This window comes from Dipodomys merriami, unplaced genomic scaffold (assembly GCF_024711535.1).
Source record: "Dipodomys merriami isolate MVZ:Mamm:240054 unplaced genomic scaffold, mDipMer1.0.p SCAF_9, whole genome shotgun sequence".
In the NCBI taxonomy this organism is placed as follows: domain Eukaryota; kingdom Metazoa; phylum Chordata; class Mammalia; order Rodentia; family Heteromyidae; genus Dipodomys; species Dipodomys merriami.
The window spans coordinates 5,645,851-5,668,182 of record NW_027206512.1 but is presented as its reverse complement, the minus strand read 5'-3'; the positions used below and the strand labels follow the sequence as shown (position 1 = coordinate 5,668,182).

The following is a 22,332-nucleotide window of genomic DNA, read 5'->3' as shown; positions in this document are numbered from 1 at the left end:
ACTTGGTAACCTTGAAACCATAACCACTTACATATAGTCAAACAAACAGAAAGATATGTTTGTGCACAGATTATAGAGAGCGCTTAGATTTTAAAATTGGCCGTTTTAAAGTTTTGAAATTTTAGCGTTGTTACTTTTTCTAATTATAATGGAACCACATGATCAGTTTAAAATATAAAACTTTGCCAACAAGAAGAAGCTTAGTGATGAGCAGATGACAGGAACAGACACATGGCCTAATATAAGGGCACTGCAGGTCAGGTTGGGGGTGGGGGAAGGTCACAGAATCAAGTTGAGTTGGCATGAAACAGCACCTGAATTACCAGGATGTCAACATGGCTCATCCAACCACAAGCTCAATGCTAGAAAGAAGATTTAACAGAATTAATATACTTTTGGTAATATCCAAACTTGTTGACCTTTTGGGGGAATTTAAACTTAAACTCACCCACTTTTTATCTCAAGGAGTATACATTCTTCTAGGGCTTAACCAAGGCATTTAGCATATGAAATACTTGTGAATACCTTTAGTTAGCTGAAAGGAGAGGTTACCTGAAGCTAATTTTGGAACTGCAAGTAGCAGAGTTTAAGGGGAGGGGTGGGGGGTGGGGACAGAGAGACAGAGACTTTTACTTTTACCTGCCTGAGCGCTCACAGAAGTGGAGTTTTAAATTTGGGGACAAATTTGACTCTAATGGGGGCTCGGCAGCCCTCCCAGGCCCATGTGGCCTTAATGTAAAGAAATTTAGTGTCCTTCCCCTGGTAAGTGACTTGAAGCCACACACCTACAGTAGAGCGTCCTCTACAGTGCGGTTTGGCTCCTATAGACGGGGTGGCCAATGGAGAAAGTCGTCAAATTGGTCCATCAGGGGGTCCTTGGGCCACTGTAGGCCCCTAGAGGCTAGGCGGGCACTTGGCCAAGATTTCAGTCAGACAGTGGGGTTGAGCTTGGTTAGCGCACAAAAGCTCAGGTGGCCTTACCACTGAGATATTGGAATCAGAAACCTGGACTTCGGATAAACTGGTCACTTACCCTGGAGTGGGACTTAATTAGTGGTGTTGGATGGGCTGGTGGAGTGCTTGGTCAGGAGAAAGTTACCTTGGTGGTCCTCTGGCAACCGTAGTGTAGGATCTCAGGATAGGTCCCAGGGCAGCTGGTCGAACCCCCTTCTGAAATGAGGGGTTAGCAAATCAACTGGGGAGCCTATCCCTGTACAGGCCACCAAGGAAAGAGGATCAGACACATCCATTCCAGGGGACCATGCAGAGGCAGGCAGGCACAGGAGAAAGATTATTATAAGGTTTATTAGATGAGCCATATCTCCCCCAAGAGAGAGCACATGGCCTCCATCACCATCCAGGTAGCAGGAGGGTCTGAGGAAGTGAAGTAGATGGGAGTTCAGGTGGGTCTGGGCAGAGAGAGGGAGGGGCCAGCTGTATGGAGGGAACTCCAGGAATGGGAAGGGGGCCCAGGTCTGGGCGGAGCCGAGGACCAAAGGTGAGCATAACACTGACAGTACTAATACTATAATGCCTTGATTGTTGTAGTTTTACAGTAAGTTTCTAAACCAAGAAGTGAGACCATAACTTTGTTCTTGTTCAGAACTAGTTTGGTTAATTAAAGGTTTGTGAAAAGTGTTGGAGTTTTGTTAGGGATTGTGTTGATTCTTAGGTGACATTATGTAATGTCATATTAAATGTTACAAGATTTAATAACAATAAAGAAAGGTGCATTTAATATTTAATAGGACTAATAGTTGTTCATTGGTGAAAGTAGCACCAGTGATTTATCCACACTGTTAGGTTATTAAAAAGAGGTAGCCGAGTAAGAACAGCACCAGCACGCACGTGGGTAAGGGGTAGGTTTATTCAGTAGTCCTGCTGGGACCAGGCAAGGTTGGCACTCCACGTGGCTGGGAAAGGCCTGGGAATGAGAGAGAGCTGGGAAAGAGAGGAAAGAGAGGGGAAAGAGCTAGAGTAGAGAGAAAGCAGAGAGAGCTAGAAAAGAACAGCAATAGGGCGTCTGGGCCTGCGCTAGGCCTTATCTAGGGTATGGGCCGAGAAGGGTGTGACCACATCAAATTCAGATGTGACTTCAGCAGATGCAGATGTGACTTCTTCCAGGTGTCTCAGTTGCCTAGGTAACGCAGGTACTGGGGTGGAGACTTTGCTGCGAGGAGGGTGGAGTCTGCTGGCCATCCAGGAGCGGACCTTACACACACATAGTCACTTTTGGAGCAGAATTTAGTCAAATGCATTGGAGTAAACTTATCCTTATTTCTCATTTTTCTTAAAACACTCCAGGAGGGCTGGGAAGGTGGCTCAGTGGTAGAGCACTTGCCTTGCATGCCTGAGGCCCTGGGTTCGATTCCTTAGCACCACATAAGCAAAAAGAAAAAAGCCGGAAGTGGCACTGTGGCTCAAGAGGTAGAGCGCTAGCCTTGAGCTGAAAAGCTGAGGGACAGTGCCCAGGCCCAGAGTTCAGGCCCCACGACCGGACCCAAAAAATAAATAAATAAATAAACTCCAGGATTGGAGGTGCATTTTTTAGCCACCTAAGATATTGTTTACTTGTCTAATTTCTGAAATTTCTTAAATAATGGTTTTAGAAATTTAAGTGATACTAACTTTCAGCTGTGGTTAGGAATGAAATGTTATTTTAATTTAATTAAGTGCTTTTCTTTCTTCCTGAAAGCCCCTTGGATTCCTTTAATTTTCTTTGTGGAAATCAGTTCTGTGTTTTCCTGTGGAAATTCTAGTGTAGTGTCTTATTAGATGCTACATGGCTTCTGCAAGAAAGTATATAATAATCTTGATTCTTGCATCAGGAAATTTATTGTTGCCATTAATTTATTGTGTAAGTAGCAGTTAGGTCTGCTATTGCCTTTGAAAACTTGTAGTTTTCATTTGTGGTACATGCGTGTGTGTGTGTGTGTCTGTGTGTCTGTGTGTGTGTGTGTATTTGTGCGTGAGTGTGTGTATTTGTGCGTGAGTGTGTGCTTGTGGACTGTTACTGAGGCTTGAACCCAGGGACTCATATTCTTACTTGGCTGGCACTCTACCACTTGAGCCACATCTTCATTTTTGGTTTATTGCTGGTTAGAGATAATTGTCACAGATTTTTCTTACCAGGCTGACTTTAAACCTCCATCCTCAGATCTCAGCCTCTTAAATCTCAGCTAGGATTACAGTCATAAGTTACCAGCACCTGAATCTTTTGTGACTTTTGATTGAAAGATAAGAAACTGTTATTTGCTAGAATATTGATCACTTCGTATAGAGCATTTCATGTGCACATGGGAGTCTCTTCTGCTTTCCCCTGCATTACCTACCTAGAACTTCCTGAAATGTCTGAACATTATTCTTGTTAGTTTTTTTTATGATTTACTACGAGAATGTGTAAATGCCATTTGGAAATCTGAAGATTTCACTTTATTCCTTCCTACTAAAGGACCTAAAATATCAAATAGGATTGATCCTTGGATACCTTTATCTCCTTTGACTCTGACATTTCAAATATCAAGAATTGTATTCATTTCCTTACTTATATAACTGTAACCCTGTCTACATCACCTTTACGATAAAAAATAACGTTATAAAACCAATAAAATATATCTACTTATTTTCAGTTATTATATACAACTGGGCCAAATACTTTTTAAACTACACAATTTAAATACTGTATGTATTTATACTTTCAAAGAATCAGGAGAAACAAAGTAATGTGTGGACTTCATGGGTTTCCAGCTGATTCTTTCTTTCTTGCTTAGTCTGTCCCTTCATACCTTACAGCTTCTTATTTGTAAGTCACCTCTGCTAGAGCCCTTACACCTGACTGTATTCAGCCAACACTCTGCCTCCTCTGAAGGCTGTTCTTTTTCTAGGTTCTTGTCTGTGTTTGAAAAAAGATTTTTGTGTCATTAACATGTATTGTGAATACATTTGCTCTCCCTACTCAGTGTGTTCAACAGTGTCAGTCCAACTGACACATAAGACAGGTTGCATTTTCCTCTGTGCACTTGGGTGATGATATAGACAGGCTTGAGAGGCATGATGGCCACAAAGTCTGCTTCTACTGTAGCTTCCTTCCCAAAATATACCCAAGGGAATCTTTTTTATAACATCTTATGAAATGTAAATTTTCAGTCCAAAAGTAACAGTATTGATGTAGTACAAAGCATGACTTACTAAGTTCTGTTGAATAATGTTTAATTGGTAAGAGGATTTATGGGAGTTGGTACAATATTTAAGTATAAAAGAAATGGCTATCATATAGTTGATGTATAATGTTAAAATTTGTTACTTACTTGGTTCTTAAAATTTATGAACAACTGTCTTGGAACATATTTTAAGTTTTGATCATGTACAGGATCATTGTATACATAATTAAAATTTGTGATTTTTTTTCTTTTTTTTTTTTTTGTGAGTGGTGGAGCTTGAACTCTGGGCCAGGGCTCTGTCCCTCAGCTCTATAGCTCAAGGTTAGCTCTCTACCACTTGAGCCACAGCTCCACTTCTGGTTTTCTGGTGGTTTATTGAAGATAAGAGTCTCATGGACTTCCCTGCCCAGGCTGGCTTTGAACAGTGATGCTCAGATCTCAGCCTCCTTAGTAGCTAGGATTACAGGTGTGAGCCTTGGCGCCCAGCTGATTTTTTTTTATTACATGTAGAAATCATAGCCATTCAGTTATTGTGTTCATAAACTTGCCTGGGTATATAATTAAGGTAAGATAGGACCTAGTTTCCTGGTTGTGTGTGTGTATGGGCACATGAGTGTGTTGCATTGCTGATGATTTTAAATCAGGATTTTGTTTATTTAGTAATAAACCTTCAGTGTATAATATATATTTTAAATGGATAGTGAAAACATGAAACCTATTGTACTTTACAAACACATTGAGACTGCTTTTTTTTGGGGGGGGTGGGGGGGTCCAGTCGTGGGGCCTTAACTCTGGGCCTGGGCGCTGTTCCTCAGCTCTTCAGCTCAAGGCTAGCATTCTACTACTTGAGCCACAGCACCACTTCTGGCTTTTTTCTTTTTTGCTTATGTGGTGCTGAGGAATCGAACCCAGAGCTTCATGCATGCAAGGCAAGCGCTCTACCACTGAGCCACCTTCCCAGCTTGAGACTGCTTTTAAGTTTCTAGTTTATCACTACCAGCATCACTCTATATAAATTAAACTGCAGCTAAGTAGTCCCAGAAACAAATTTTCATATATATCAGAGTTGTGGAATTTAATTGAACTTAATTGTAAACTAAAAAATGTATTTAAAAGTTCAGATCATTAGCTGGGCACTGGTGGCTCACGCCTGTAATCCCAGCTACTCAGGAGGCTGAGATATGAGGATCACGGTTTCAAAGCCTGGACAGGAAAGTCTTTGAAGCTCTTATCTCCAATAAACCATCAGAAAATCGGAAGTGGTGTTGTAGCTCAAGTGATAGAGCGCTAGCCTTATGCAGAAAAGCTGAGGGACAGTGCTCAGGCCCAGAGTTAAAGCCCCATGACTTACAAGAAAAAAAAAGTTCAGATCATGGGCTAGACTGTGGCTTAGTTGGCAGAACACCTGAGTCCTAACCTCAGCACTGACAAAAATTCAAATCATTTTATTGTACAAGAAAGATTGTGAGCAAGAAGATGAGTTTATTTTGCCTTTCTTGGCAGATTTGTTCACTTTTATCTGTATTTTACAATCTGATATGTGCATTTGTGCGAATATGTGTGTCTGAATGTGTATGTGTTTTGAAAGGATTTTTCAAATATACATAATTCTGATTTTGCTATTCATATAAATTTATGTGTGAAAAGACTTAATTGATGATCTAGCATAAACTGATAGTTTCATAAGTGAATAAAGGTTAGCAAATGAAAGTGGTTAGGGTGGTTTGCTAGAGATCACAATTGATAGGATGAGAGAATGTTGACTTTCTTGTTTTCTTTCTCTTATATTGGTTCCTCTTTAAAAAAAAAAAAAATTCCTTGGTTCCTAGCCTGTTTACAACCAGAAGACAATGGAGTTGCAAATTGGGTATGAATATCCATAGAAGGCACTCAAAATGCATAATGAACTTGGGGAAATGGTTCTCCATAAAAATAGTGCCTTAGAAGATTTCTTTAAAAAGATAATTCACCAAAATTTGTTTTTTCTTTTCTTTTTTCTGCTGTTTTCCTGGTGGGAAAGGAGACCTTTGGAGTAGTGAATGAGTTAATAAAGATATTCAATGGAACAGAAAAAGGACAAGCAGTTCTAAGTTGGAGATCTTTTCCTTAAAATGTGTAAATAAACTGATTTGAAAATTTAGAAAAATAAGCACACTTTTTAGGTAAAATACATACTCTGAACTTGAGCAAGTTAATTTAGAAAGGAGAATTACTTGACTATTGTACTTGTTTTGATCATTTTAATAGTTTTCAATCGAGTCATTTTGCATCCTTGGAATATTCTGGAACTCACCTGAGAAGTATTTAACAACCCAGTAGAAAACACAGTTGTACTAGTTGTTTTTCACTTACATTATTAAATTTGAAAACTTTATGTCAGAAGTCTCCAGCAAACACATGACTGAAACTGAAGAACTTGAGTACTTCCTTACTATCCTGTGTTAGAACGACTAAAGATAGTTCTTTCTGTCCAGAATATACTGTTTGTAGTTGTGGTTAATTTTTTTTTAAATCTGAAGGGTTGGCTTAAATTTAGTGTTGATATTTCTTAAATTGCTAGGATGTTCTTAGCTGAGTTTTTTTTTTTTTTTTCCCCTCTCCCTTTCTAGTTTTGGCAAGCGTTCTGCTGGAAGCTTCAGACGTGGTTGTGAGTGCATTGTTTTAGAGCCTTCTGAAATGATTGTGGTAAGACTATTTTATGAGAACCTTTTCTTCCTAAAAAAGTTTTATGAAATAGTACTTCTACAAATTACTTATCATGATATTTTTATAACAGATTTTTAAAAATAAATTTTGCTGTGAATTTTGTTTTATACTTAAAATTGTTTACAGGTCAGTTAAATGTAAAAGTTGGAAGGACAAAAGTATAGTGTTTGAACTTTGTAATTCAATCTGTATTAACATGTTTAAGTGATGTTTGGGAAAGACTTTTTTTGTTGTTGTTGGTTATGGGGCTTGAACTCTGGGCCTGGACACTGTCTCTTAGCTCTTCAACTCAAGGCTAGCACTCTACCACCTAAGCCACAGAGCCACTTCTGGTTTTGAGTGGTTTATTTGAGATAAGAATCTCATGGGCTTTCCTGCCTGAGCTCGCTTTGAACCTCAGTCCTCAGATCTCAGCCTCCTGAGTAACTAGGACAGGCATGCGCCACCAGTGCCCAGCTTGGAAGGCCTTTTTAATCACAAGGGTTTTAGCTTTCTGGGTGTTGATTGGAATGAATGAGTTACTTTAAATAAACCATGGTGGTGAAATCCAAGGAACAATTAACAGGAGAAAAATCCATGACTTTTTTCCTTTAATGATTAAAAGAAAATAAAGAGACTACTACTGTGTTAATTAAACACTCTTCACTTTACTTCTCATTTGTGTGAGAAGCACACATAAAAATATTAAAATATAAAATAAAGGATACATTATACTAAATGTCAAAATAGATAAAACAGTTAAGTTCTAGTAAAATAATCTCATCATATTTCCTCCTTACTGTGTAACAATGGTTTTTAAGGGAGGACAATAGATATCCTTTAAAAAACAAAGCAAGCTGAGTGCCTGTATAATCTAGCTGTTCCAGACACTGAGCTCTAAGGATTGCATTTAGAAGCCAGCCAGACTGTAAAGTCGGTGAGACTGTTATCTCCTTTAACTAACAAAAAGCCAGATGTGGGGGCTGGGAAGGTGGCTCAGTGGTAGAGCGCTTGCCTTACATGCTTGAGGCCCTGGGTTCAATTCCTCAGCACCACATAAGCAAAAAAGAAAAAGCCGGAAGTGGCGCTGTGGCTCAAGTGGTAGAGCTCTAGCCTTGAGCTGAAGAGCTGAGGGACAGCGCCCAGGCCCAGAGTTCAGGCCCCACGACCAGACCCCCCCCCCCCCCCAAAAAAAAAAAAAGCCAGATGTGGAGCTGTAGTTCAAGAGGTAAAGCATCAGCCTTGGGCAAAAAAGGTTTAGGGACTGCAACTAGGCCCTAAGCTCAAGCACCAGTACCAGCACAAAAAGAAAAAGAAAGTCAGTAATGAAAATGAGATGGGAAGGGGCTCCCTTCCAAGACATTCAGTTGTTATTGACACCCTGTCCCCCCATAAAGAGTTGATGATAGAAGATTTTCAATTCATATTTGATAAGTGTTTGGTAAGCAACTCAGAGTCTGTTTTACAATAAGATTTTGGGTTTTCCCTGTAATGTAGGAGAGGAATTCTATCAGCAGTTAAGAACTTCCTTATCAAAGCTGATGAAAACTTTCAGCCAAATTTCACAAAATTTTCTTTTAACTGCAAGCAAGTGATGAGTAAAGATTTACAAGTGGGAAATACGGGTAGATGAACCGAATTTTCCAGTGGTGGGGTTTGTTAAAGCACATATTTCCTTGAAATTTGTCCTTAGTGGTTTTTTAAAAAAATTCTCTGAGGATTTTTGATCTTTGAAATTGTTCAAGTCTCACAATGAATGGTCTTGGAGAGCAAACATGCCTCCCACTGAGCTGTCACCTTTGCTATATGTGCCTACAATAGCAATGATGAGGAACAGGCATGACGTATGTTCCCCGTTAATCTATTCCATCAGACTTTCTAAAATGTTTAAAATGAGAAATTGCTGAAGTCACTGAAGTCACATAATGAAAGGAGGAAGAGCAACTCATGGCTGCTGACATGGCTCTGGCAGTAATGGTTGACTTAACAGATTTAGGGGTATATTTTACAGACTTACTTACACCCGACTTTTTTGTGTTTTTGGTTAAGTTGATGCAGCAGTTGCTTTTGTAAAATGTGATATGTTCTGTGTGATGTTTCACTAATAAATCAGTACAAAGAATACAGAAAATATCCTTCCCTTTGAAATAACAGGAAATTCAAGAGTAACCCGTATTGTCCTAAGTGGAATTGAAAATGCTTCTTCGAAACAAAAGAAAAGTGACTCAGAGCCAGTTAGTTTCAGAGAACTTCAAACACAGTTAAAAGGGTGTTTCCATAATTTGTCTACAAATGTCTATGCAAAATGAGTGGGAGCTGTCTGTAAGTTTCTATTTTGTATCTAATATTAGAGTGAATGTTACCTTTAGAGACATGACATGCTTGGGGTTGTATTTCAGGTAGACTATATGGATGAAAATGAAGAATATTTTCAGAGGCAAGCCTCTCACAGACAGTCCCGAAGAAGATTTAGAAAAATCAACCAGAAAGGCGAGCGACAAACAATTATTGACACAGTTGATCCTTACCCTGTGGGCAAACCTGCTTTGCCTAGGGGCTATCACACGGTAAGGTGCATAGTCAAAATGTATTATATTTGTCTTAGCGTTTGTGAAAATACATTTAAGCTTTCCATTTTAAAGAAATAACTGTTTTCTGTGGTACACTGATTCAAAATATTGATTTTTTTTTCTGGGAACACGTGATAGGAAGTGTTTATAAATCATTGAAATATTGTCTACTGCTTTACAAAGCACGAGAATACTTTGTGACCTGTTCATTCACACTGACAGTTCACACGTAACAAGCATGTAACATTTTAGTTTCTGTATTGTACTGTGGCCCAGCAATTTAGCTAACTCCTATGTATTCTCTCCCTCATAACTATCATCATATCTTGTCTATATTTTAAAAGGAGATATATAAAAATTTCATTAGTTCCATACTTTTAAATATTGTTCTTTTTTTTAGAAGAAGTCTCAGTGTGAACACACGGAAATATTTCTGATAGGTTCAAAGATCTTTTTAAATGTCATGGTGTACTTGACTATCCTTTATTTCCTAATATTAGATAAGTAAACTGCTTTTTCTATGTTTGAGAAAACTAAGACTCATGAGTGCTTTGTATAAGAGTTTTTAAGCATCAGTTTTTCTCCTATCTTATTTATAATAAGATAGGAAACACTTTACCTGTGCATATAGTACTATTAAATAAACGGTTTTATATAAAATTAATTTTAAAATAAAAATGAAAAGTATAGGCAGGTAGTTGACAGCTGTTACATATTATTGTTCTTTTTCTTTTTCTGCAACTACAAATGTAGAGTACATGGAAAATGTGTATAGACTTACTTACTCAAGTTTTAGTAATGTATTATACTTCATATTATGTATTATAATGTATTATACTTCATATATACTTGAAATATTCTGTTTATCAGAGAGCTCTTTGTATTTGAATTATGTGGGGTTTTTTTTTTCCTATTTTTTAAAGTTTTTTGGTTGTGGCCTGAATTCTGGGCCTTGGTGCTGTCCCTCAGCTCTTCAGCTCAAAACTAGTGTTGTACCACTTGAGCCACAGCTTTTTCTGCTTATGTGGTGCTGAGGAATCAAACCTGGGGCCTTATGCATGCAAGGCAAGAACTCTTTCACTGAGCTCCTTGCCTCGAATTATGTTGTTTTTCACCATTGCCAAACTCACCCCACTCCTACTGCCTGTGCATCATTTTAATTTCATATCAATTTCATACTTGAATCATTTCATTGAGCTCATTTGGAAAAGCTTGCTTTTGGTTCATCTCAAAGACTGCTTTGTTGATCTCTGGAGAGACTTGGTATTAAAAAAAAGAGAAAGAAAAATGAAAGATTTTTCATTACCATTGTCAATAAAGGAAGTAACGTTTTTAGTGTTAACAGCATTATGAAAGCAAGAAAAATTAGTAAAAATACTTGTTTATATTAATAGTACAGTATGTAGACTAATATTTTTACTTACTACGAACAGTGGTAATGTTCTTTCTGCTTTGGAATTCTTTTTTCCGGATTAGTTTCTAAACTTAAAGTAGGTGTGGTTATCCAAACCCTAGTGTGAGAGTTGATTGTTCTATGTTAGGTCCCTTTTAAGTTGGGAGGGTCATTTTATAATGCATTTCTCTCTCCCACCCCACCTTTCCCTTTATGGAGTACATTCACTCTCTCTTCTCTAATGACTTCTCTTTCTTAGCCTGTTTTAAAAAAGTTTTTGTATTGCTAGAAAATATTTTTAGTAACTTGTGCCAGTTGTCTCACATTAGACATATAATCCTAGCTACTCAGGATGCTGAAATATAAGTACTGAAGTTCAAAGCCAGCCTGGGCAGACAAATGCCAGAGACTCTTATCTCCACTTAACAAGCAGAAAGCTAGAAGTGGAGCTGTGGCTCAAGTGGTGGAGTGGCAACATTGTGAAAGTGTGAAGCCTTGGGTTTAAGATCCACTACTGGCACAAAAAAACAAAAACAAAATTTTTAGTGTTTTTAAGAGTGTATTATCTGGTCAACAGACACTTTTAGAACTAATTCAACACTAAGGTAAAACATTTAACCTGACTTCTAATAGATCATGTGATAGTAATAATATATGATATTAGTATTAATTTTACTAAATAGGATTGACTATAACAAGGTCAGAATTCAGAGTATTGCATCAGTTTTGGGAGTACAAATTATATTTTAATTATTTTTGTATCTTATTTACCTTATCTAACTCTATAAATGTAGAAAAACAATTATATTTTATTTATTTATTTATTTGCTTCAACACAGGAAAAAGAATTAAGTGAAAATTATTATGCTTCATTAGTCCTACCTTGTATTTTCTTAACAGAAATACATCCTTTTGAAAGGCATTGGCTAACAGGATGGAGCTGTTGGGTGAAAGCTCACATAATTGCATGAGCAACCTTGAGATGCAGTAGGGTACTTGCCAGGCATTTCAAGCGCATGGCTAAAGACCATGGATGTTGCACATTGCAGCCAAGTCTATATTGTCATTCTTTAACCTATGTTTAACATTATCTTCATTTTGGCAGGTGTAATATAGCATGTCTGATAATGTTCCTCTTTTCCTTTCCTCCTTTATGGCACTCATTCATTCTGGCTCAAAGGAATGCACTAAACCTCAGGTATTGTAACATGTGTAGTTGCCTAACCTAAGTTGATTTATGAATTTTCAATGTAACTAATAACTTATAATATTGGTGTGTTTTGCTTTGTCTTGTCCTTTTTTTCTGAGTTCTGATTTGTTCTGGTTTAATGAGACCTATTAAAGTTGGGATTCAGTGGTTTAGAAGGTATCATGGATGCTCTGTTTTTATTGAACTGTTTTTACTGATGTATGCTCTGTCTCTGGGCAAGCTGTTTATTTTTAAGAATGAGTGGAGCTCTGTTCTTCACTACTCCTTTCTAGATAGAGAAATTTAAAAAAAAACTGACAAAAACACAGACAGGAACTCTGCTGCTCATTGTGTGAAAGCTGATACAGGAAATTGATTAGAAACTTATATTGGAAGTTCTGTGTATGACATGTTTTAGGAATTCCAATGTGAGGGCATTTGGGGAGGCAGATTTTTTAAAGGCTTAGTTAAAAAAAGAAACAAAAAATTCTGAGATCTCAGACTCCTGAGTAGCTTGAAGTAAACATGTGAGCCATCAATGCCAGGGGAAAGTAAGAATTTTTAAATACTGTGAGAAGTTCAGAGGTGGCCTATCTTAGCATTTTCTTCCATTTTGGTAAGTGGAGGTTGGGGCTGAATTTCAGAAGAAGGGGATGGGAGGTGATATGTGTTTGCAGTCCTTGTAGGTTACAGAGGTCAGGTTTCTAGCAGAGAATGGAAGATACCTGCTTAATGCTCAAGGAGGCTGAGTTGGGACTTGAACAGACAGCTTTATCTCATCTCTAGCTCAAAGAAGGGTAGGAAAGAATTACTCTTTCTATACCAGAGCCTCTCTGCATTTGTAATTTTCTGTTGAAGTTGTTGTGAGAGGGAGAAGTAGTTCCAAGATGGAAATGGAGATGACAGGCATAGAACTGAAGGGGAGAGAACTTGGAGCTTCATACTCCTTCTACCATCACCCCCCCCCCTTTTTTTTTTTTTTGGTCACAGGGCTTGAATTGAGGACACTATCCCTGAGCTCTTTTGCTCAAGGCTAGAGCCATAGCCCTACTTCTGGATTTCTGGTGGTTCATTGGAGATAAGAGTCTCATGGATTTTCTTGACCAGGCTGTCTTTGAAATGAAATGAGATCCTTAGAACTCAGCCTCCTGAGTAGCTAGGATTACAGCTGTGATCCACCAGCCTAGCCACTCTTCCTATGAAGAAAACAATTCTCTCTTTGGAAAAGCAAAAATTGTACAGAGAGATACTAAATTGGAGACTGAAGAAAAATTTGCCCTGCTCCACTTGGTTAGGTTGCAAGTTAGAAGTTTTAATTAAAAAATTCCCATCCTTCAGTGCAAAATTTTTGAAATAATGAAAATGACTAGCCATATAAAAAGTTACTTTTCACTCACTCTAATAGTTGTCCTTTCCTACAATGGAAATACAGATGAAATATATAGGTTTAAAGTTCTTGATTGGGCCTGACATGGTTGTGTATATCTGTGATCCAGCAGTTCAAGAGGCTGAAATGGAGGATTATGAGTTATAGGCTAGACTACATAAGAGAGAGATCTTGGAGTAGTACAGGAGTAATAGAAAATATTACATGTGAAAGTAATACAAATTGAAAGCTGATCATAGTGGCTCATACCAATAATCGTAGTTACTACAAAGGCTGAAATTGAGAGGAGTATGATTTGCAGCCAGCCCAAGGAAAATGTTGATGAGTTTCCATCTCAACCAATAAAACTTTGGGTACAGCTGGATGCTGGTGGTTAGCTATTCAAGAGGCTGACATCTGAAGATTAAGGTTCAAAGCTAGCTTGGGCAGGAAAAAAATCCATGAGACTCTTCTTTCCAATTATCTACAAAATGCCAGAAATGGAGCTGTGTCTCAAGTGGTGGATCACTATCCTTGAGCAAAAAGGCTTAGAAACGATACCCAGGCCCTGAGTTTAAGCCTTAGGACTGGCACGTGCGTGTGTGTATGTGTGTGTGTATGTGTGTGTTGTGTGTGTGTGTGCATGTGCGCGTGTGAGCATGTGTACACATGCACGCTAGGAGGTCGCAGGCTATTTAAAAAATACTGAAAGCTAAAAGAACTCTGGCTGTTGCTCAAGTGTCAAGAGTTCCTGCCTAGCAAGCACAAGGCCCTGAGTTCAAACCCTAGTACAACCAAAATAAATAATAGTAATATAAATTTAATATAATGTGGTACTATAGTAACAATTTTTTGTTGTCAGTATCCATAAAATGTGGCATCAGTGTATTAAGAATGATTCATGTGTAAGCTGGGCATGGTAGCAAATTACTGAAATCTCTTCTGCAGTTCCAGAACTTAGGAAGTTAGGGCTGGAGGAGGATAATAAGCTCAAGGCCTTCCTAGCTACAGAGAAAGTTCAAGGCCAGTCCAGGCTGTATGTTGGAACTCTGCCTAAAATGAATGAATGAATGAATGAATGAATTTTGTGAGCAAATAAGTGAGTATGCAAGCTGTTGGAGATAGGTCTATTTCATAAAATGTAAAGCAAATTCTATTTCTTAAAATAGCTATTTTACTCTTGCTATGATATAGCTTAAGAATCTCTTAGGTAGATTTATTTTTTATAGTTTTTTTTTAGGTTTTCCATTTTTAAGACATTAAACTTAACTTTTAACTGATAAATAAAAACCCAGAAGTGACATATATTTATGGCATATCTTGTGTTGTTTCAAAGCATGTATACATTGTGTATTTAAATTTGGGGAAGCATTTATTTCCTTATATATATCATTTCTCTTTTTCCCTTTTTTCTTTTCTCTTTCCCCTTCTTCCTCCTCTTCTTCCCCTTATTCTTTCTTCTTCCCCTTCCTCTTCTCTTTTCCCTTTTCTTTCCTTCCCTTTCACTTCCCTTTCATTTTCCTTTCTCCAGTCCTGGTGCTTGAACTCAGAGCCTGGGCACTGTCCCTGAGTTTCTTTTGCTCGAGGCTAGCACTTTACCACTTAAGCCACAGCACCATTTCTGCCTTTTTTGTTTATGTGGTACTGAGGAATTGAACCCAAGGCTTCATGCATGCTAGGCAACACTCTTACCAGTAAACCATATTCCCAGTCCCTTATGTATCATTTCTTTCTTTTTTTTTTTTTATTGTGAAAATACTGTACAGAGGGGTTACAATTACATGGGCAAGGTAATGAATACATTTCTTATCAAGCATTGTTGCCTCCTCTTTTGTTTTCCCTATGTATCATTTCTTATGAGTGTTTTTTGTTTTTTGTGTAGATAGATTTAAGTTGTTTTTTCTTCAGTTAAGGATTTCTAGGTAGGTTTGGTTAGTGTCAAAAATTGTTTAGTTATTGAGATTATTGAAAGAAATAGGCTTTACATTTGCTCATGTCATGACTTTGCTTTGTCACTTACTATTTACTTTTTTATGTCTCTATTTTAATTTGGCATTTGCTACTTAGCAGTAAGATGTATTAGCATGAAGTATTAATATAGATTTGTATGTCCACTGACTTTCCTAGACTACTAAGCAGTTAATTTGTGATTAGTTTATTCCTACTTTACTTTTAAATGTTTTTATGCATATAAGAAGTTATTCAAATACAGAATTTTTATATCTGCTTTCTTTTAGAATTTAAGCTCATCAGGCACATGTACTTAGTTGAATCTGAGACATTTATCTGTAATGCTGTCATTAGTGCCTCTGAATTACAGTTATTGTAAATTCAAAACATATTTCTTGTGTCTTGTATTGCTTAGCGAAAGCTCAGTATTTTAATTTATATATTTTAAATCATTTAACAAGTATTTATTGGGTACCCACCATTTTTTCATGTCTGTGCTAGATGCTAATGAATTAAAGCAGAATCTTGCCTCTATTGACTGCTAGTCTCACAGAGAGAACAGGAAGGTCCCACTGTGCATTGGGCACCTTGGGAAATAGAGATGCCTCCTCAATGATCTTAGTATTTGAGCACCAGGAGAAACATTTGGTGCAGAAAGAACTCCCAATTTTTTTCAAAGACATAGAGGTTGAGGGCTAATAAGTAATAGGACCTTGGAAGCTATGTTGAAAGTTGTAAGGACCATATGGAACATCAGTGAGAATGAAACAGAGCTGTGATGTGCTGAGGGCCACACTTGATAGCTATATGGGGCTCTAAGGTAGATCTCTGGGTGAGAATGTCAAGATGGAACTTAGAAAGGCCTGTGTAAAAGTAATGGAGATGGCAACAACAATTTGAGAGTTGGAGTAAGATTTAAGGACAGAGGATTTATGTGGTAGTCCAGGAAGAAGAAAGTAGCAGTGATAATTTCAAAATTTAAATGTGGCCAGGCATCAGGCTCATGCCTGTAATCCTAGCTACTCAGGAGGCTGAGATCTGAGGATCTGTTTGAGATCCTCTCTTTTCTGCTTGGGCAGAAAAGTCCATACGACTCTTTCCTCAATTAACGAGTAAAAAAACCAGAAGTAGAGGCTTGCTTCATGTTGTAGAGTGCCAGCCTTGAGTGAAAAAGCTCAGGGACAGTGCCCTGGCCCTGATTTTAAACCCCAGTACTGGCATAACAACAAAAAGTGAGTAACTCTAATAGATTCATTTCTGGTGCTTTACTCTGTGACAATGCTTTCTGTCTCAGTAGTGTTTCTTGCCTTATTGTACATGAACACTAATGCTGAGCAAGAGTTAGAAGCAGGTGATTGTTTAATCCAGAAATGCTCAATGGAAATTTGAAAGCAAATTCTGGAATAAGAATATGAAAAAGGGAGTGTGGAGAGTATTAGGCGTAATGCATACACCTCCCCCCAAAATTTTGTTATGTACTGTGTGTATATATGCATCCTGATCATTTACATTTGCATCAGGCAGCCTTTTAGAGAGGTGTCAAAAGTATGTTTTGCTCTCCAGGTTCAGTATCAGCCAGTTCACTGGTTCCTGTTTCCTAGATTATGTTACACTTTAAAATCCTGCAGAGAGCTCCTTGTGGAAAAAGGTCTCTGAACAATAGATAGACAGAACAATGCTCTGCTGGAGGTGCTGCCATTGGTGACAAAATAGAGCATGTGCCAGGTGCTGCAAGAAGTCATACTCTCCTTGCTTAAGGATGACTCTTTATTTCTTGCTGATAGGATTAGGTATTTATGGCAATTTAACTTAAGTGGATTGGGAAAATGACTCTGTAGAGTATGGAGAGACTTGGAAATGTAAACCAGAAAGTAATTTAGAGTGCAAGATGACTTCTCTCTATTAGCAGCACACATTGCAAATTCATGCAAGGCACTCGAGAGTGGTAAGCAGTATGCTGTTTACCCAAGTTTCGCCTTCTGGTGGAGGGTGTCTATTTTTATATATTACATCATCCCTGCTACAGAAGTGCTGGGGCACACTGGGATTTACTTTTCTTTCATTGAATTTTCAAAGAAAGCCTGTATTGATGTTGTAATTGGACCTATCTTTTGGTTGCGCTTGGAAATGGAAAGTAATGAGTGTTGTGTAGCAGGTCATGCAGTATTTGAAGCAATTTGTTTGTCAAAAAGATCACTGTCACTTTGTCATGTCTCTCATTGTGAACATAGATAGCTCTCTGTGCCTGTACATGTTTTAAATACACTTGGTTAAAATTTAGCTTTTCTTCAACCATTTCACTCTTACCATGTAATAGTTTCTTCCTTCCCTCCCTTTATTGTCTGGCGTAAGATTTTTCCAAATCTCTGTGCTGATGTGAGAAGTATCTCTCTTCTTTGGAAAAACCTACTTTGATATTCAGTTATATTTTTTTACTAGTATTTTTTACAATTAGTATTAGTTGTAAGTTCTCTGTTTATAGTTAGAAATATCAGGTGAATTAAGTGTTATAATATTAGTAATTGCTAAAAATAAAATTGGCATGTGTACAAGTTAGTGCAAAAATAATTAGAAAAGATATTTTAATTATATTAACAATTTGAAAATACCAAATGTTCTGTATATCTATGTATATAAGATTTTCTATTTTTTCAAAAAGCTTATTATATAATTAAGTAGCAAGCTGTTATTTGCTTTCTTTTCATTTATTTTTCTTTTTTATGGTGGTACTGGGGCTTGAACTCGGTTTTACATTCTTACTTGGCTTTTGTGCTCAAAGCTGGAATTCAAGTACTTGAGCCACAGTTCACTTTGACTTTTTGCTGGTTAATTGGAAAATCTTCGGCCTAGGCTGGCTTTGAACCAGGATCCTCAGATCTTAGTCTCTGGGTAGCAAAGATTACAGTCAGGAGCAACCAGTGCCCAGCTGTTTTCTGTTTTTAGTAATTCAGAAGCAATAGTAATATTTTTTAATAATGGCTTTAATTAAGATACATTTTATTTATATTACCATATGATTAACTTGTTTAAAGTCTAGTATTTGGTGCTCTTTCACTTTTAGTTAAAAATAAACCCAACATAACATTAAATTTACTGTGTTTGCCCTTTTTCAGTTTTCCAGCTTAGTGGTAAAATATCATTAGTGAATTTTTTTTGTTTGTTTGTTTTAATAATACCAGAGATTGAACTCAGGGCCTCAAACTTGCTAGCCAACTGCCAGTTGTCCCTTTGTGTTTAGTTTTCAGATAGTATCTTGAGGTTTTCTGTCCAGGCTAGTCTGGGACCATGATCATCATACCTTTGTTTCCTATGTATCTGGTATTACATGTATCACCACTATATCTGCTTGTTTTTGAGATAGAGTCCTGCTAACTTTTGCTGGCACTGATCTTAAAGCTTGATACTCCTATCTCCAACTCCATCGTAAATAGGATTATAAGTATGCATCTGGCACAATAATGAACTTTTTTTTTTTTTTTTTTTTTTTTGTTGGTGGTGGGGCTTGAACTCTGGGCCTGGCACTGTCCCTAAGCTCTTCAGCTCAAGGCGAGTGCTCTACCACTTGAGACATAGCGCCACTTCCAGTTTTCTCATAGTGAATTGGGGATAAGAGTCTCACAGACTTTCCTGCCTGGGCTGGCTTTGAACTGTGATCCTCAGATCTCAGCCTTCTGAGTAGCTAGGATTCCAGGCGTGAGCCACCAGTGCCCGGTTAATAATGAACTTTTTGACCGACATGAACATAGCCATTTCCCATATGTATCTAATATAGGCTAAAATAGGCTAAAAAAATAATTTTAATGGTATTTTGGAAAGAAGAATCTGTGCAGGGAATGAGTCTTACTAAGTAATAGTTTGTGTTAGAGCAATTTTGTTTAGGCTCAGGGTGTGCCTGAGTCGTTGTCCCTATCATATCTTCTTTTCTTTCCAGTACAAGACAGGAACTAGTTGGATATGATAAGGTATTTGGAATTATTTGGCTGAGAGGAGAAATGAAAAACAAGGCCTCAGAGTGAATGAAGTATATAGTATGAATTTTCGGCTTCAGTAATGAAGAGTTAATTCCAATGGGAAAGCTTTGTGAATGAAAAAGAAAATATTCAGATTGTCTTACATTTTTACCTGTGTGTCTCTGAGGATAGGAACAATAATCAGTCACTTGAAGTTTGGGTACAATCCAAAAGTCATTTGTACATATAAGAAGTACAGCCAAACCTTAAAATTTAACATCACCTTTTTACTAGTAATCAATACTCTTGTACTTCCTGCCCATCTCTTTGTAAAATGTTTAAAGCTGAGCAGGGCATCAGTGGTTCACACCCAGCTAGCTACTCAGGAGGCTGATATCTGAGGACTGCAATTTGAAGCCAGCCTAGTCAAGGAAGTTTAATGATACTCTAATCATCTCCAATTAACCACCAAAAAGTAGAAGTGACGTTGTGGCTCCAGTGGTAGAACACCAGAATTGAGCAAAAAAGCCAAGTGAGAACTCAAGCCCTGAGTTCAAGCCCCAGTACCATCACACAAAAAAATTTCTAAGAACAATAATATAGTGCTCTATACTTCTGAAACCATATATATTGCTTGTCCTAGTAGACGATTGGTGGGCTCACTCAGTTCAAGCTCTATGAAGATTATAAGGTGTTCAAAGCTGTTTTTTGATAAACCACACCAAACTAAGACAAGTTGAGATTTCATAAAGATAAGTTGCAATGATTAATTTAAAATAATGTTGGCCATCTTTGCTTCTTCTTTATTAAATTCCACTGATCTTCCTTGCACATTGAGTGGGCATTTCTGCTAGGCATGGCTTTACAATATCATGCTTCACTCACTGAATTAGCAGATACACTATCCAATATAAAGATTGTATTTGTTAATACCTCCATGGATATTATTCAGAAAGAGCCTTAATTATTAGGATGCTCTCAAATATATTATGTTAAAGGTGAGTTTTCCAAAATTCAGACAGTTTCTTGAAAGTGTGTTTTGTCATTCACTAGAAGGACATGTTACTGTTTTTCTTCAAACAGAAAACTGACCTTGCTATTTTTCAAGAAAGCTGGGCTATAGCTTAGTGGTTGAGTGCCTGCATAAACATAGGTGAGATTGGGCTCATATTCCAGCACCAAAACAAAATAGCAAACAAGAAAATATCTGACAGATAATCCATCTAGATATCATAGTTTCCCCAGTGTCTTTTTAATAAAAATTGAGTTTTATGAATAAAGGGGCTAGGTCCCACTCAGAACTATAGACCTCTAGATATCTTTTTCCTTCACAAGTCCCTACCTTGACTGGAACAAAAGTACCTTATTTGTACTTCCTATTTGACCATAAGAATAGTAAAAAGACTTAAAGGGTGGAGTTTCTGAAAATAGTTGTCATTACTGCCTATGGAGGACACTAATACAACCTCTTTGGAAAGCAGTCTATAGAGGTACTACAGAAAGCTAAATATAGACCTCCCCTAGGCATCTACCCTGAGCAACAGGAACCAAGATACAAGGACACATACACCTCCATGTTCATTGCAACACTGTTCACAGTAGCCAAGATATGGAAACAACCTAAATGCCCCACTACAGATGAATGGATCCAAAAATTGTGGTACCTATCTACAATGGAATATTATGCAGCCATTAGAAAGGACAAAATAATGGCATTCACAGGAAAATGGATAGAACTAGAAAAAATCATTTTGAGCAAGGTAAGCCAAGAGCAGAGAGACAAATGGCACGTGATCTCCCTGATATGTGGATGTTATATCCAAAATGTAAGGAGATATGACAAAGTAAACAGGACTTGAGAAACAAAGGACCTCCACTCAGTTTGTCATATCATTTCTAAGTGATTCCATGTTCTTGACCACATATGTGCGTGCGCACATCTGAGAGAAGCTAAAGAGGAGGGCAAAAAATCAGAGGGCAATGGGAAAATATACAGTAGCGGGTCCCATCAGGTGCACTGGACATTGACGAAAACGAACTAAGCAACTCAAGGGCAGCAATGGAATGGAGAGAATGAGAAGGAAAGAGGGCACAGCTTACACTAAGCAAAGGGAAAGAAATGTACATCTCATCTGATGTGGAAGAAATAGTTGTATTGTCAAAGCTCATGGAATTCACAAACTATATACCATGATAATGACAGTTTGCCTTGTGAAGGTTAAAATGTTTTTGTGATTTTAACTAAGTATCACTATCTCACAATATTGTGAAATTTTTGAAATTTATGTAATCATTTAATCTCAATAAAAATTATTTGAAAAAAGAAAAAAAAAGATGGTGAGATGGTGTCAGTGGAGCATTAGTATATACACAGTACCTTCTTGAGATACAAAGATAGTTTTGCTTTGCTTTTCTTTCTTCACCTTTTTGCTGCTTATTTCTCCCTTATCTCCCTACGATCTCAAGCTAAATTTGGATAGGATCAGAAATTTAAAATGTTTTACATTAAATAATTTTTTTTTTTTTTTTGTCGGTCATGGGGCCTGAACTCTGGGCCTGGGCGCTGTCTCTCAGCTCTTCAGCTCAAGGCTAGTGCTCTATCACTCGAGCCACAGCACCATTTCCAGCTTTTTTTGCTTATGTGGTGCTGAGGAACCGACCCAGGGCCTCATGCATACAACAAGGCAAGCACTCTACCACTGAGCCAACTTCCCAGCCCATAAATAATTGTATTTCAATACCATATATAATACCATATAATAATTTTAATCATACCTTATTTAGCATTTCTTAGAGCATATTCTTTAAGAATTTTACTCTCTTTCCATTCTAGAAAGTTCTCTGTCTACCTTTCCTCTTCATATAATTATCAGCTACTATGTGGGCCTATATTTTACATTTTTATGCAAAATTTGACTTAATGTGATGCGTATTATATTTTCCTAAACTATGAGGTGTCTGTTGGATAGTCTTTAAAGTAGTTGTTTAGTCATATGCTAATACAGTATTACTAGCTTTTGTCCATCCCCTCTCCCCCAAATAAATAACTTTTGTCAGTCTTGAACTGTG

General features: G+C 37.5%; 1 protein-coding gene across 14 annotated transcripts in view; it reads left to right on the top strand.

Annotated features, from left to right (window-relative positions):
* Rapgef2 (Rap guanine nucleotide exchange factor 2) overlaps positions 1 to 22,332 on the top strand; it is a 265,529-nt gene that overhangs the window by 138,335 nt on the left and 104,862 nt on the right. For 11 of the 14 annotated variants that reach the window (XM_070012622.1, XM_070012626.1, XM_070012624.1 and 8 more), the window contains 3 exons: positions 6,770 to 6,845; positions 9,245 to 9,412; positions 11,989 to 12,006. In XM_070012622.1, the coding sequence (XP_069868723.1) occupies positions 6,770 to 6,845; positions 9,245 to 9,412; positions 11,989 to 12,006 (262 nt within the window). The remainder of the gene's footprint in view (positions 1 to 6,769; positions 6,846 to 9,244; positions 9,413 to 11,988; positions 12,007 to 22,332) is intronic. The other 3 variants (XM_070012625.1, XM_070012628.1, XM_070012621.1) reach the window with 1 other exon arrangement.